The sequence below is a fragment of the Mesoplodon densirostris genome, chromosome 4 (genome assembly GCF_025265405.1).
Source record: "Mesoplodon densirostris isolate mMesDen1 chromosome 4, mMesDen1 primary haplotype, whole genome shotgun sequence".
NCBI classification, from domain to species: domain Eukaryota; kingdom Metazoa; phylum Chordata; class Mammalia; order Artiodactyla; family Ziphiidae; genus Mesoplodon; species Mesoplodon densirostris.
The window spans coordinates 159,288,171-159,303,228 of NC_082664.1; the positions used below are offsets into that span (position 1 = coordinate 159,288,171).

At 47.7% G+C, this 15,058-nt stretch overlaps 1 protein-coding gene across 2 annotated transcripts in view; it reads left to right on the forward strand.

Annotated features, from left to right (window-relative positions):
* Positions 1-586: 586 nt before the first annotated feature.
* FBH1 (F-box DNA helicase 1) overlaps positions 587-15,058 on the forward strand; it is a 46,707-nt gene continuing 32,235 nt past the window's right edge. The window contains exons 1-3 of one of the 2 annotated variants that reach the window (XM_060097577.1): positions 587-722; positions 11,537-11,692; positions 13,783-14,366. In XM_060097577.1, the coding sequence (XP_059953560.1) occupies positions 13,848-14,366 (519 nt within the window). In that variant the 5' untranslated portion in view covers positions 587-722; positions 11,537-11,692; positions 13,783-13,847. The remainder of the gene's footprint in view (positions 723-11,536; positions 11,693-13,782; positions 14,367-15,058) is intronic. The other variant, XM_060097576.1, reaches the window with a different exon arrangement.

Here is a 15,058-nt window from a genome sequence, read left to right on the forward strand (position 1 = left end):
GCCCCCGCCCCCGCCCCCCCAAGGCCCCTCCCTGACCCTTCCCCCGGACGCCCCCGGCCTCGCCCTGCCGGCTCCGCCCCGGGCGGGCGCTCAGGTCTCCGGCTGACCACGCGCCCCGCTGGCCGCCGCGAACGCACGCTCGGAGGCTGCCGCCCGCACTGGTTTCACTTTGGGGCGAAACATTAGGTGAACCGCGGGACCGCTGCTGCGGGTCCCGGTCACACGCAAAGCGGACCCGCGGGGACGGGGTGGGGCCCGCTCGTCCCCGCCCACAGCCCCGCCCTCAGCAGCCTGTCCCGCCCACAGCCTCAGCCCCGCCCCACCCCGACTGCCGCGGCCCCTCAGTGGGTCCCCGAGCTCGGAGGAACTCTGGGAAAGTTTCTGCTCGCCTCTTCCGCCCTAGCGGAAGCAGGACGGGGCGGGGCCCGCTAGAGGTAGCCACCCCTTCTCCGAGTGCGCGTTTCGAATGGCCGCCAGAGAAGTCCGTAAGCTCGCCCCCTCCTCACGCGCGTTCCAATTGGCCAGGGACGCATTCCGTCAGCGCCGGAGGCGGGCTCTTCCCTGGGCTGCGGCGGGGGCGGAGCTGGTGGAGGAAGTCTGCGGCCTTCTCGGGCTTACGCTGCCCGGGGGATGCTGGGACTGGGTGGCCGGGTGGCTCTGGCCCGGCGGCGGCGGTGGGACCCCCCGGTGTGGAGCGCCATAGTGCGTGAGGCCGACGGCGTGTAAGGGGGCGCGGGTGGGCCCAGCCGTGTGGACGCTGAACCTTTGGGTTCCTCAGCGGGTCCCGCCTCAGGGGTCCGCGGGGGACTGGGGGCCGGGCGCGGGCGCAGAGGGGCGCGGGCCGGCGGTGAGGGGCGCGGCGGGGCGCGCGCGCGGGAGGCCGAGGCGCCCTGGGACGCGGGGGCGCGGCGCTGCTCGGCGGTGTGGGAGTCGCGGAGACGTGGCCTCCGCTGGGGGCAGCCAGCGTTTCCTTTCCTTCTGCTCTGCTGTTTTGACCTTGGGCGAGTCATTTTATGGTATCCTTTTGCCTCTTTCGTTTGTAGTCGCCCTCCCCCTAACCTGAAAATTAAGGTGATGTGGGAGGGCCTTGAGCGGGTGGAGGGTACTTGAGGTCTGAGCAAGCTGTGTGGGGTGACGGGAGACGTGAGGGTAGGTGTTGAGTTCTTTACCCGATTTTCCTGGATGCTCGTCATTTAACCCTCCTGGTGTTTTCAGTTCCTTTAGAGATAAAATGGGAGCAGCTGCTATTTGCCAGGCCTGGAGACAATTATGCTTTACATCTTGTATTGTACTCTGGTTTACAAAGCACTTTACATTATCTCATCCGCAAACAACCCTGAAAGGAAGGCATCATGACAGGTGGGGAAATTGAGGCCTAAAGAAGTTAGCGATTTTCCCACGGGAGTACAGGTAATAAAGACCTCTGGAAGGAAGGATGGTAGCCCCTGGTTGAGAGTCTGCTAGTGCTTGGCACTCTGCTCAAATAAATTAAGGGAGATAAAACGAAAAAAGACCTCTAGTACGAAAACAAGCTCATTTTACTTGTGAGCGGATTGAATTTGGTTAACTGAGTGTAATATGGATAATCATCAGAGATAGAACCAGGTCCAATATCAGCTTTGCCAAAGTTATTGTCCCCTTGTATCTTGCCACTTCCAAAAAAAAAGGAAGGTGTAAAAGTGCTTTGAAGTGCATCAAGTTTTAGGACATGCCAAGCACGGGTCTTAGCGCAGCTGTTGGTGTTGGTGCAAGTGGAAGTTGAGGTATCTGGTAGTTTCACACTTTTTGTTGTTAATCCCCCTCCACATCCTCATTGCCAGTGACTCCACCTTCTCTTGCCTTAGGCCTCCAGCTTCCTTGCTTTTAAAAACAAAACGTTTGCACTATAGGACAATATTTTAAATTCAGATGATTGGTTATTTAACTGGTTTCCCACATGCAGTTCTGCCCCTCCTGTCTTCTTTAGGAACTTATTTTGGTCTGCATCCCCCTTTAGATAACTAGATGACAATGTATGTTAACCTGTCCACAGCCCCTGTGGTTCTCTGGAGCAAAAGTTTGGTGTAGAGGGGACATATCTTGACAGTAAGCTAATGGATGGAGCTACACTGGGGTCTTAAGGTTTCCCAGTTGGTCTGCTCATTCCTTTTTGTGCAGGTGTTTGGAATTCGTGGTGTGCTCTGTAGTGACTCATTTCACATGTGGCCTTCATTGGCATTGTGATTTGCTGCTTGGCTGTCCTCTTTCCTTTATCTTTTGTTGTGTTTCGTGGTTCCGGTGTCGTGATCATTTCACATGTTTTGTGACCTTTGAGTGTGTGAACACCAAACTTGGTGTTGGACTTAGAACGCTAATTTCAGATTTGTTGTCATCATCTTTCTCTGCTTGTCACTCCCCTCTATCCTTCCTAGGCTGATTTTATTTGAAGATCGATGTGAATTCTGTCTTTGCCCATCTGTCAGTGGAATCATCTGCTCTTAGAGCATCTCACCAAAGCGTCTTGAATCTTATGTCTCCAGTTGTCACTCACAGACGTTTTGAGGACAAGTCTCATATCTCAGAGTACCTCCTGGAGCTTAACCTGGCATGCTACAGATAATTTTAAAACAGAACAAACAGCCATTTTCAAAACTGAAAGCTTTCATTCCCGGAAGAAGTGATTAAAACGAAAACACGATTTCTCCTTTACTCTTTAATGTGGTTAATGATGTGATCATTGAACTCTGGCTAGAAATGTCAGTTACCTGTGTTGTTTTTTCTCTTCCAGTCTCACCAGTCCAAAAAAACTTGTTAGGCTTCACTTTCCCCTTCTCTCTATTTTTGCTGCTGCTGCCCTTAGGCCTTGACCACCTCTTGCCTTGGTTGGTAAAGTGACTTTCTGCCTTGTTTTCTTGACAGTCTGCATGTTTACTCATCCTCTGCCTGCCTCCAGAGTTACCATTCTAATGTGTAAATTTGGTTGGTCATTGACCCTGCTTAGAAAAGCGAGATGATCCGCTGAATTGCCTACATGATAAAGTACAAATTCCTTGGCATTATATTTAAGGACATTTATCCTCTGTGTTTCCAAATTCTTTTCCATCCTTTTCCACAATCCATGAGCCTCTTGTTCTGATGAAACCCGGCTTCCCGGCACACCACTGCTGTGCTATTTCTCTGTTTCTGCACACATTGTTTCTTTTGCCTTCCCCGATCCTACTCATCTTGCAAGGCTGAACTCTTCATAAAGTCTTTTTCGTCCTTCCTAACTGGTCACTTTTCTTCATTTCATAAGTGCATTTGTGTAACACTTATAGTGCATTATGTATAGTAATTTGTGTGTGTGTGTTTTTTTTGTGGTACACGGGCCTCTCACTGTTGTGGCCTCTCCCGTTGCGGAGCACAGGCTCCAGATGCGCAGGCTCAGCGGCCATGGCTCACGGGCCTAGCCGCTCCGCGGCATGTGGGATCCTCCTGGACCGGGGCACGAACCCGCATCCCCTGCATCGGCAGGCGGACTCTCAACCACTGCGCCACCAGGGAAGCCCTGTGTGTGTTTTGAGAGCTGCCTTATGGACAGGCGACATCATTTGTTTTTGAATCCTCAGTGTCTCAAAGAGCATTTGACCCCAGAGATGCCAAGAGAGGAAGCCCTCATGGTGTTTATAATGAATCTGGGAAATCATAGATACTTAAAAGTGGTTGTGGGTTGAATTGACAGTAGAAAAAAGCCTTTCAAATCTATAAATTCTAGTCTGTAAGTAGTGGTTATTTTCTTGTATTTCCATTCTTTTCCTGTTCTTTCTTTTCCTTGTGAGAAACACGTAGAAAAGCTGTCGCCATCCTTGTTTGCTGTAATAAGTGAGTGCTGTTCCAAGGGCGGAGCAGGTGTTTGTGGGTGTGAGGGGACCTAAGTGAGGTTGGGCCTGCGAGCCTGGACCTTTGGGTTTGTAGGGAAGCGGGATGTAGTGCTGGCGGGGACCCAGCTCTGCACTGAGAGTGAGGACTTGCGTGTTGTGTTTCCTTTCTGCGTTTGCTTCTTATAGAGCTAATGGGGACAAAATATTTGGAAGTTTTTCCATTTTGAGTGTACAGTATTTTGTGATATTTTCCTTATGCTTGCCACTTTCTAAATACTTGCTATCTTTGGTTATGGTGTTCCACAGTGATTTCTAAAAAGGGACAGAGAAATTAAAGCTGAGGTTTTTAGAAGCTGCTTTGAATATTTCTGGATGTGGAAGAGAGAATATTACCTTCCGTAGAAAGAACTCTGGGCTTGAGGAGTCAGAAGACCTAAGTTCCATCACCTGAGCCCCAGTGTCATCTTGGCACAATTGCCGGATTGTGCAAGGATCAGATGAGAGTACGTGAAAGAACTTCCAAAAGCTGTGAAGCACGTTGGACCTATAACATAGTGTAGGATTTCAAAGCCAAATAAGACAACCTCATCTTCTTTAGAGGGAAGTGCCGTAGTTGTGCATTTGTTCTTTTAATGCATTCATTTCATTAATATTTACGGAGCAGTGAGTGTTGGGTGCTGGGGCCGAGTGCCTTGCTCCTCTCACCAGACTATAAAGCTTTCAGCCTAGGGGCAGAAGACATGTTAATACACACTTAAACAACGATTAAGAAGACGTTAATAAAACATACTATAGGAACTTTCCTGGTGGTGCAGTGGTTAAGGATCCGCCTGCCAATTCAGGGAACACAGGTTCGAGCCCTGCTCTGGGAAAATCCCATATGCCGCAGAGCAGCTAAGCCCGTGCGCCACAACTGCTGAGCCTGCGCTCTAGAGCCACAACTGCTGAAGCCTACGAGCCACAACTGCTGAAGCCCGCAGGCCTAGAACTCATGCTCCACAACAAGAGAAACCACCGTGATGAGAAGCCCGCGTGCTGCAACGAAGAGTAGCCCCCGCTCGCTGCAACTAGAGAAAGCCCGCGAGCAGCAATGAAGACCCAATGCAGCCAAATAAATAAATAAATTAGTTAAATAAATAAATTAAAAAAAACATACTATAGTAATAGTAATTTGTATGTAAATGACTTATATTAAATATAGTTGTACAGGTAATTGTTGCAGGTCTCTCAGAGACATACAGGGTGGTTTTATTACTACAGAGTGCTGCCTGGGCTGAATAAATACTTTCTGTCGCACTGGAGTTGGGGACCAACACCGTTCATGTTGCTCAGATTGGGCTCTTAGTTCTCTCGGTGCAGTTTGGCCTGTGAAGTACCTGCTTCTGGTAACGATGGGCCAGCCGTGGGCACCTCTGCTGTCTCACCAGAAAGAAGGGGGCGTCTGCTTGATCTGCACGGAGCCCCTCGGAGAAGGGCGGGAGGCTTGTGGGGAGCTAACAGGATGAGGTTGGGTTTCTCTAGATTAGCAAAACCACCCAGCTGGGTTCTTTTTTTTGTTTTTTTTGTTTTTTTTTTTTTGCATTATGCGGGCCTCTCACTGCTGTGGCCTCTCCCGCCGCGGAGCACAGGCTCCGGACGCACAGGCCCAGCGGCCATGGCTCACGGGCCCAGCCGCTCCGCGGCATGTGGGATCTTCCCGGACCAGGGCATGAACCCATGTCCCCTGCATCAGCAGGCGGACTCTCAACCACTGCGCCGCCGGGGAAGCCCCCAGCTGGGTTCTTGCTACGAGCTGTTTCTCCAGTCAGGCACCTGTGCTGGTGAGTTATCTTGATTTTTTTTTTTTTTTTTTTTTTTTTTTTTTTTTTTTGCGGTATGCGGGCCTCTCACTGTTGTGGCCTCCCCCGTTGCGGAGCACAGGCTCCGGACGCGCAGGCTCCGGACGCGCAGGCTCAGCGGCCATGGCTCACGGGTCCAGCCGCTCCGCGGCATATGGGATCCTCCCAGACCGGGGCACGAACCCGTATCCCCTGCATCGGCAGGCGGACTCTCAACCACTTGCGCCACCAGGGAGGCCCTGATTTTTTTTTTTTTTTTTTTTTTTTTTTTTTTTTTTTCTTTTTGCGGTATGTGGGCCTCTCACTGTTGTGGCCTCTCCCGTTGCGGAGCACAGGCTCTGGATGCGCAGGCCCAGCGGCCATGGCTCACGGGCCCAGCCACTCCGCGGCATATGGGATCCTCCCAGACCGGGGCACGAACCCGTATCCCCTGCATCGGCAGGCGGACTCTCAACCACTGCGCCACCAGGGAGGCCCCCTGATTTTTTTTTTTTAAGTGGTTTTTTAATAATCTTTCCTTCCAGGAATTGTAGGCACTTATTATCTTCAGCTTGTCCATTTAGGTCTGTAACCTGTAAATTTTGGAGGCCTTTTGTTTGTTTGTTTGTTTTAATTTAATTTATTTTTGGCTGTGTTGGGTCTTCGTTGCTGCGCACAGGCTTTTCTCTAGTTGTGGCAAGCGGGGGCTACTCTTCATTGTGGTGTGTGGGCTTCTCCTTGCGGTGGCTTCTTTTGTTGTGGAGCACGGGCTCTAGGCGCACAGGCTTCAGTAGTTGTGGCATGTGGGCTCAGTAGTTGTGGCTTGCGGGCTCTAGAGTGCAGGCTCAGTAGTTGTGGCACACAGGCTTAGTTGCTCTGTGGCATTTGGGATCTTCCCGGACCAGGGATCAGACCCGTGTCCCCTGCACTGGCAGGCGGATTCTTAACCACTGTGCCACCAGGGAAGTCCTGCAGGCCTTTTGGTATAAATTATGATTAACAAAGGTAGGGGAAGAAGGGAAGTGACTTGGTGTCAATTTCAAATGAACCTAGAATGGTTAGGGTAGGTGTGACCGCAGTAACAAACAGATCCAAACGTGTAATGACCTCACAATCCAGATCCCATAACAGCCTCGGGTGGTTGCAGTTTGTGTGTGTGTGTGTGTGTGTGTGTGTGTGTGAGCATTGTGCGGGAGGAGCGGTGCTCTTTAAAGCAGTTATCCGAGGACCCAGGCTGCTGGAGGGTCTTCCTTTTCGAATGTGTGGCCTCTAAGATTCTCTGGGGTCACCTTTCCCTTCTCTGGATGGGAGCAGAGGACAGAGGAAGGAGCAGGAGAGGCTTTTATGGGCCAGGCCTGGAAGAGGCGCACATCCTTCTACGCACATTCTGTGGAGCCTCCAGCTACCAGCACGATGGGGAAGCGTGGACCAGCCATGTGCCAAGGAGGAAGGGGCCCGACAGTCTTCACCACGAAACCAGGAGCACTCCATTCTGCTTTGTGTGACTTGTTTTTTAAGTTGTCTTGCAATCAAGAAGATGACAAAATGAAGCTAGGCGGATTACAACAGAATTGAGTCATAGCACGTACTTATTCAGTAAGCGTTGGAGTAACTGTTATTTGCACAATGTCGTGCTAAGTGCTTTGAGGAAGAAGCTGATGAGACATGTTCCCTGTCTTTTCAGGGCTGGTGGTCTCATACAGGTTTAGTGATGATCGTTCCAGGGGGGCTGAGGAGAGTCTAATCTCCAGCAGTGTGCCTGACTGGGGGCGGGGGCGGGCGGGACAGATCATCCTCAAGGTGAAGAGATCGGTGATTGGCAGAGGGCCGCACTCCAGGTGATTGCAACTTCAGAGTGAGATGCAAGGCTGGGACCTGCACCTGCGGTCCGGTGAGGCGTCTCTCCGTGAGAGGACCATCACAGAAAAAGCAGCGTGGGAATGAGCAAAATTCTGTGTGACAAATGGTTTTCATACTTTCTCAGTGTTTTTCTATCGTTACATCTGAGGGATGTGACACATTTCTGTTAGTTACCGTGGTAGCGTCTCCAAGGGTACAGATACCCACTGTGGCCTCGAGATGATTCCGCTGGCCCTCTGGGGCCTCACGTAGTTTGGTTGTCATCTCCCTCCATCTCTTTAACGGTGCACGTTCCTCACCGACCACTTTAAGTTTGCTTCTTGAAGAAACGCGAGCAGCTTCTAATAATAAGTGCCCTTGGAGAGCGATGCAAAGGGCACCTGCTGCTCAGAGGACGGAGGAGCAACATGAAGTTTGGGGACTCAGGGAAGCAAGAAGTAGCATTTGAGCATCTTTATTTTGATAATGTTATATTTGAGCTGCTGGTTTAGAAGTATATTAACAAGAATAGAAGGTGGTTAGAATTTTACTGTAGTAATTTTAAATAACTTCACAAGAACATTGGCGCTGTTAAAATGTAGGCATCTTTTAGGAGACTCAGCACGGTGTGGTCCATGTGTAATTTTGAGCCACTGGGCTTTGTGAGCCTCTGCATGGGTGTCGCTAGGTACTTTCATCTGTCTTGTCTGGTTCAAACCACATGACCGTGGTGTGAACTCCGCATGGCAGCTTGTCAGCGTCCTCGTTGTGATAAGAAGGGAACCAAGGCTGTTAGGGAGGAAGTCTCCTGGCTCCGGATCCGAGTGCATCACATGGCCTTTGACTTAAGTGCCTTGTTAACTCCAGAGACAGGTGCGGGGGCCCCAGCTCCCCGTGCAGTGAGTCACAGCGCTTCATCTCTCAGAGACCTGAGAGGCAGAAAGAAAAGTCTCGGTTTCTGACCTCTCACTGAAGTCAGAAAAGTAAGAACGTAAAAGTGCTATAGCTCTGCCTCCCAGGTGAGCAGTCAGGGCTGCGGGGACCATTCCAGATGGACAGTGTAGGCGGCTGTGCTGGTACCCAGAGGCCAGATGGCCCAGTGTGGGCACCTCTGCCCCCAGCTGCTAGCCTTTGCTCTGTGATGGCTTCGTGCAGGACCGCTCTGGGCTGTACCAGGACTCTGGAAGCAGAACACTTCCTGCAGGTCTGTGCCAGCACCAAGGTCCTGGGTCATATGTATTTGAGGGTTTGATATTGTTAATCTTATTCATTTGTGATTTTATCTATGGAACCTTCTTTAAATAAGATATTCTCTGTTGATAATTTTTCTAGACTGTCTCCAGTTTTAATTCTGGACACTGTATTTGCCAGCTTTAAAACAGTTGGGAATGTTTGAAGAGAAAGCAGAGATCAGTCTCATATCTGGGATCTACAGGGTTAGTGGGTTTATTGGCTGGAATTCTTCAGCTGCTCCTGTAGTTGACCCAAGTGTGTTTGGAGCACCTGAATTAGGGGCCAGGATTCGCAGTATAGTCGTTCCAGGGTTTCTGCAGGGAATTCGATCCAGGACCCCCTATGGCACCAAAATCCGAGAGGGCTCAGGCCCCTTAGAGTCCACCCTGTGCACAGGGACCTGTGGATACCACATCCGCGGATTCAGCCCACCACAGGTCATGTTGGTGTTTTTCATCTGCGGTTGGTGGAACTCGCAGGTGCGGAACTCACGGATCCCAAGGGCCAGCTCTGTTCTGCAAGGCCCATTGTAGCTTCCTTATCTCTTCTGCCAGTCAGCCCAGAGGTCCCCATTCAGACAAAACAGCAATTAGGTTGTTGGCTTTGTACTATGAAGGATTTTGATCAGAAGAGGTAAACCTTCGTGTCTTATTTTTAAAAAGAATAATCAGACTTCAAGCTTTTTTTTTAATATGGAAAAATTTCAAATTTATTGTTTTAACATAGAAAAACTGCACATTCATTTCTTCTACCTCTGTAAGTATGAGGAATATGTTCAACAACAAAATAATTATAAAACCATTATAGTGGAGGGGATGTTTTCAGTTCATAATAAGTAATTAAGATATATGACTTGGCTTTTTTTTTTTTTTTTTTTTTTTGCTGCATTGGGTCTTTGCCGCTGCCCGCCGGCTTTCCCTAGTTGCGGCGAGCAGGGGCTACTCTTTGTTGTGTTGCACGGGCTTCTCATTGCGGTGGCCTCTCCCACTGCGGAGCATAGGCTCTAGGCGCGCGGGCTCAACAGTTGTGGCGCACGGGCTTAGTTGCTCCGCGGCATGTGGGATCTTCCCGGACCAGGGCTCGAACCTGTGTCCCCCGCACCGGCAGGCGGACTCCCAACCACTGCGCCACCAAGGGAAGTCCCTTGGCTTTTTAAAAGGTATTTTCAGTAATATAGAATAGGCTGTAATTGGACTGCTGGTATACTTCATGTCTTGCCATTAAGTGACATCTTTATAATTTGAAAGTTATTTCAATGTTTTATGCAAATCAGTCACATCTAAGCTTTGTTTAACACAATAAGCAGATGTGTATATTTGTGTAGGGTTTTATAGTTTAACAAGTCTTTTGGAGTGTGTTTTCTCATTTAATCATTGTAATGCCCCTGAGTCTTAGAGAAGCTAAGTGAACAGGGGTCCTCCGGCCACTATGTAGCCAGCTGAGGGCTCACACTCAGTTTTTTTCCTTTTAAGTCCACTGTCCCCTCGCTATGTGACACTGCTTTTATCCGGCTGAGCATTTTTATTTTTATAAATTTATTTATTTATTTTTGGCTGCGTTGGGTCTTCGTTGCTGCATGCGGGCTTTTAGTTGCGGCGAGTGGGGGCCACTCTTTGTTGTGGTGTGCGGGCTTCTCATTGCGGTGGCTTCTCTTGTGGAGCGTGGGCTCCAGGCACGTGGGCTTCAGTAGTTGTGCCTCATGGGCTCCAGAGCACAGCCTCAGTAGTTGTGGCACACGGGCTCAGTAGTTGTGGCTCGCGGGCTCTGGAATGCAGGGTCAGTAGCGCGTGGGCTTAGGTGTTCCGCGGCATGTGGGATCTTCCCGGACCAGGGATCAAAACCATCTCCCCTGCATTGGCAGGTGATTCTTAACCACTGCGCCACCAGGGAAGTCCCTAAAGGGTCACTTTAATTCTCTTGTATTTGTTGTCCTCTCTTTTTTTTTAAGTGTAACTATTCTGTTTTACAGTAGTGTAACCGTTCTATTTAATGCCATAAGGAGGTAGTTAGATTTTACATGCGATAAAATGCAGAAATAGGATTGAAAAAATACCTGGCAGAAAAATGACTAATATAAACAAAAATATTTCAATACTCTCGAGACAGAATTCTAGGCACAGTCACTGCTGTACTGTTTTGCTGAGGGAGAATATGAAATTTCCTCCTCTGAAGATGCTGAAAAGTGGGCTTGATTCTCTTCTACTTGGGGGCCTTGCTCCTGTCCTCTTACATCAGTGCCCGATGTTGAGATGCTCTCGGGGCCGAGAGGGGTGCACGGGGTGGGGTGGGGTGCATGGGGAGAGATGTACAGCAGGGGTGGGAAATCTACTGTGACTGTCCACTTAGTGCCTTCTGCTTCTCATACTTGGGGAAGCTGGTGTATACAGGGGACGATGCATGAGTATTTTTTGAAAAGCTATAGCCAACTCTTAAAATATTTATGGTTATTATGATAGTATCAATGGTCTAGCTAAAGTCAAGGAAAAGTTGCCAGATCTCCATTTATCCATTAGTGGCAAATTCTTTTTGAATGAGCATTTCATGATCAGGGCTTCTACAAAGTATGATAGGTGGAAAAGAAGGTTATTTTAGGATCTTATTTTAGGATTCTCAAATCCTAAGGAAGAGATGCAAAGAAACTATAAAATGACTGAAAGTTGATGGGAATATGGGGAAGAGGGAAAGGGCTGGCTGGGGTGGCCCACAGCCACTGTATTCCTGAAAATTAAGGTTAATTTGCTGGCTAGCTTGTAGAATTGGTGATAACTAACAAGTGCCCCATTTCTTCTGCCTGTTGATACAAAACAGTGAGACGGTTTACGCGGAAGCATCTTACAGCCATCGACTGCCAACATCTGGCTCGCAGTCACTTGGCCGTGACCCAGCCCTTCGGTCAAAGATGGACAAACAGAGACCCGAACCACGGTCTCTATCCTAGACCCAGAACCAAAAGAGGGACTAGAGGTATGTCTTCCCCCAAAATACCTTGTGTTTCAGAATCTGTAGTGTGTTTGGCCTTTGAATATCTCCTGGTATTTGTAAATACTGCTACTGTGATCTTGTGGTTCTGTTGCAATAGTTTGACACTTTTTCACTATTTGTGAGTTTTCTGTGAAAATTCCATCCTATCATAGTGGTTGGTAAAAACCCCAGAAAAGCACGGCTGAATGAATTCCACTAGCTGGCTTAACTATAACGTGGTAGGGAACACGTCCCAGCATCACCACGATTCCATTCTGGAACCGTCGTGATTTCCTGACTCTTCAGCAGTCCTCTTTGTCCAGTCCATCACTAGGTCCACCGTATCACTCTTTTTCTCCCAAATGTCCCCTCACTCAGTGCTTTTACGGTAGATTGTGCCCTCTGTCACCTCGTACCTGGGCTGCTGCAATAACCCTCTCCTTGCCTTCAGACTTTATTTTTTCCATATAGCTTGAATATCAAATAATGTTCCTGAATACCATTTTCTGTCATGTCAGTGCCACTCTCAAGAACCTCCAGTGTGGTATGTTCCCTGTTACTATTAGGGACTCAGGCTCAATCCCCTGACGTTATTACATGCAGGCTCTACTTCTGGCAGCTTGTTTTCCTTAGGACCCGTCTAGTGCCAAGTGAATTCCCACTTTCATTAATACCTGTTTGTATAATCCAGATTGTCTTATTTCCTTGTGATATATCTCATTTCAGAATCCAACTCGGATCTCACTAGTCATCTTCAATTCTTGTGATGTGATTGTAGTCTCTGTTTACCACTTTTTGGAACCACTGTAACCAATTGTATGAGGCAGTTTTAAACTCGGTGGTTATATAGTGTTTGATATTTTGTCTGTTTTGTGTGTATAAGTCAACTTCTCCTCTGTGTTGTGAGTTCTTTACCGATAAAGACTTGTCAGCATGTGTGTTTCAGTGTGGAGTCCTAGAACTGAGCAGGTGGTAGCTCTTCATAAATATTGGTGTAATTAACTCCACAATTAGGAAACATCAGAATTTAACCCTGGCCTATTGACTTCAAAACTTGGGTTTCTATCACATTGCCCCAGAAGCAGTTATAATTTTTTTCTAACATAGAAAAAAGTAGTAAGTTTTATATCCTGTTAAAAGCTAAACGTAGTTTCATTCCACTCTTTTTTTACTTTTAATTTTTAAAACTTTTAATTTATTTTATTATTTACTTTTTAAAAAAATTTTATTGAAGTATAGTTGATCCACTCTTAATTTTTAAAGTGAGAATTCTGGCTACAGCCATTTCAGGAAGGTACCATATATTTTGTTGTATATTGATAAAGTGTTTAAATACTTCATTGGCATTTTATAGTAATTTATAGGAATTTAAAAATGCTGTGGTGATGTGTGAAATCACCAGTTGGATTCCTCTTGAGTGCCTGAAAAGTCTGTGAGGTCAGGGACTATATATACTGTTCTTTTATATGATTTACATACAGTTTATATTTGTTTCCAAATCATAGGTGCTTAGTAAATACCTATTGAATGAGTGTATAGAGTAGATTAGATACCACTAATAATAGGAAGAAAATTCTGATTTTTATATTTTAAATAATGTGTCAGTTTCACAGGAGGAAATAAAAATCAATTGAAAGGGTTTTAACTGTCAAATGAGAAGAGTGGGTTTTACTGTATCCTGATAATCTAAAGCATTTTCCTTTCTACTTATGCAAATTTAGATTTTTTTTTTAATGGTAAGAACAAGCCAGGAGAGGTGAATTCACACCAGGAGGTGTGAATGTGAGCAGTCATGTACTCCTGTCCATTCAGGTATTCAGTTTGTATATATTGCAAAGTGTAATGTGGTCCTCACACCATCCAAAGACTGGTCTCTGTCTCTTTGCAAACGTGTATCTGACTGTATGATAGAGCCCAATATAAATATTTTTTGGATTAAGCTATTTATATAATCAGTTGACCAATAAAATACATCCTTGTCTCTTTCCTCTATTAAAATAGATAATTGAAAATTAGTTTGTCTTATTTGGGTCAACAAAGGGTCATCAGTCATTATTCATTTCTCGTTCACCTTGTTTGGGTTCTCTGTTCAGGTCGAGGATGCCCGGGATACAACCCTGAATTCTTCCTTGCTGGCCAGCAGCGGTGCACCAATGACATGGCCAAAAGCAATTCTGTGGGCCAGGACAGCTCTAAGGACTCGGAGGACGAGATGATTTTTGCTGCAGAAGGCCACTGCACCCTGCCTCAGGGAGGTGATGGAGCAGCACAGCCACGCTCGTCAGGGAAGCGGTCTCGGTCCTTCGAGGACGAGAGGAATCAAGCCACAGGGACCAGTCAGTGGGATGGGGTTTCTAGGAAGACCCCACGGCATCATCTGTCCCTGTCGTGCACACGGCCCAGGGAAGGCAGGCAGGAAGCAGAGGATGGTGTGTTGTGGTTCTCTGCGCAGCCTGGAGAATCCAGCCAGGAGGTGGAGGACATTGGTCCTGATCCTGTTCCTGACTCTTACTATGGGCTTCTTGGGACCTCGCCCTGCCAGGAACCCCAGAGCCACATCTGCAGCCTGCCCAGCGAGGTCCTGAGGCACATCTTTGCTTTCCTCCCCATGGAAGACCTCTACTGGAATCTGAGCTTGGTGTGCCACTTTTGGAGGGAGATAATCAGTGATCCACTGGTACGGAAAGAGCTTTTCGTTCTGTCATGTTTTCTCTAAAAGTCCGTGGATTTGCTTCACTTAATGCGTACTACTGACAATGGCGTTTCTTCAGAAATGTTGGTGTCCATTTGCCTCCAGAATCAAATCCCAATCTCCTAGAGGCAACTGGGACCTTTGTGTATCCCACCTTATTATTCCAGGCTCATTGCTGACTTCAGCCCAGTCCATCCCTGTATTCTGTCCACAACCAATGATGTTCTGCTTCCCAACTGTGGACTGCACAGTACTTTGCTTATGTTGGTCTAATCTGCACCCCACTTCCCCCAGCCAACCAAAAGGGCCCCTCATAGCTCTGTTGCTGTCTTTCCTCTTCAAGGCTGCACTCTTAGACTAACGCTTTCCCATTCCATCCCATTGAAATCACTCTCTCACTCTCTTCCTTGTGCTACTATAGTGATTTATACCTCTGTTCAAGCTTATCATGTTCTGTTATGGTCTTAGAGAGCCTTCTTCCTCCCTTTAAATTATTAGCGCATTGCTAGAGGGCTGGCTGTCCTGTTTGTTTTTGCATTCGGCACTGTCTCACGATGTTCTGCATACAGTAGGTGATTAGTAAATGAGTGTTGCATTTAGTCACAAGAGTACCTTTTGAAGATGACACGGGGGGCAGCCTGTAATTTCAGAAAGGATTTCCTGATACCGTTATCCTG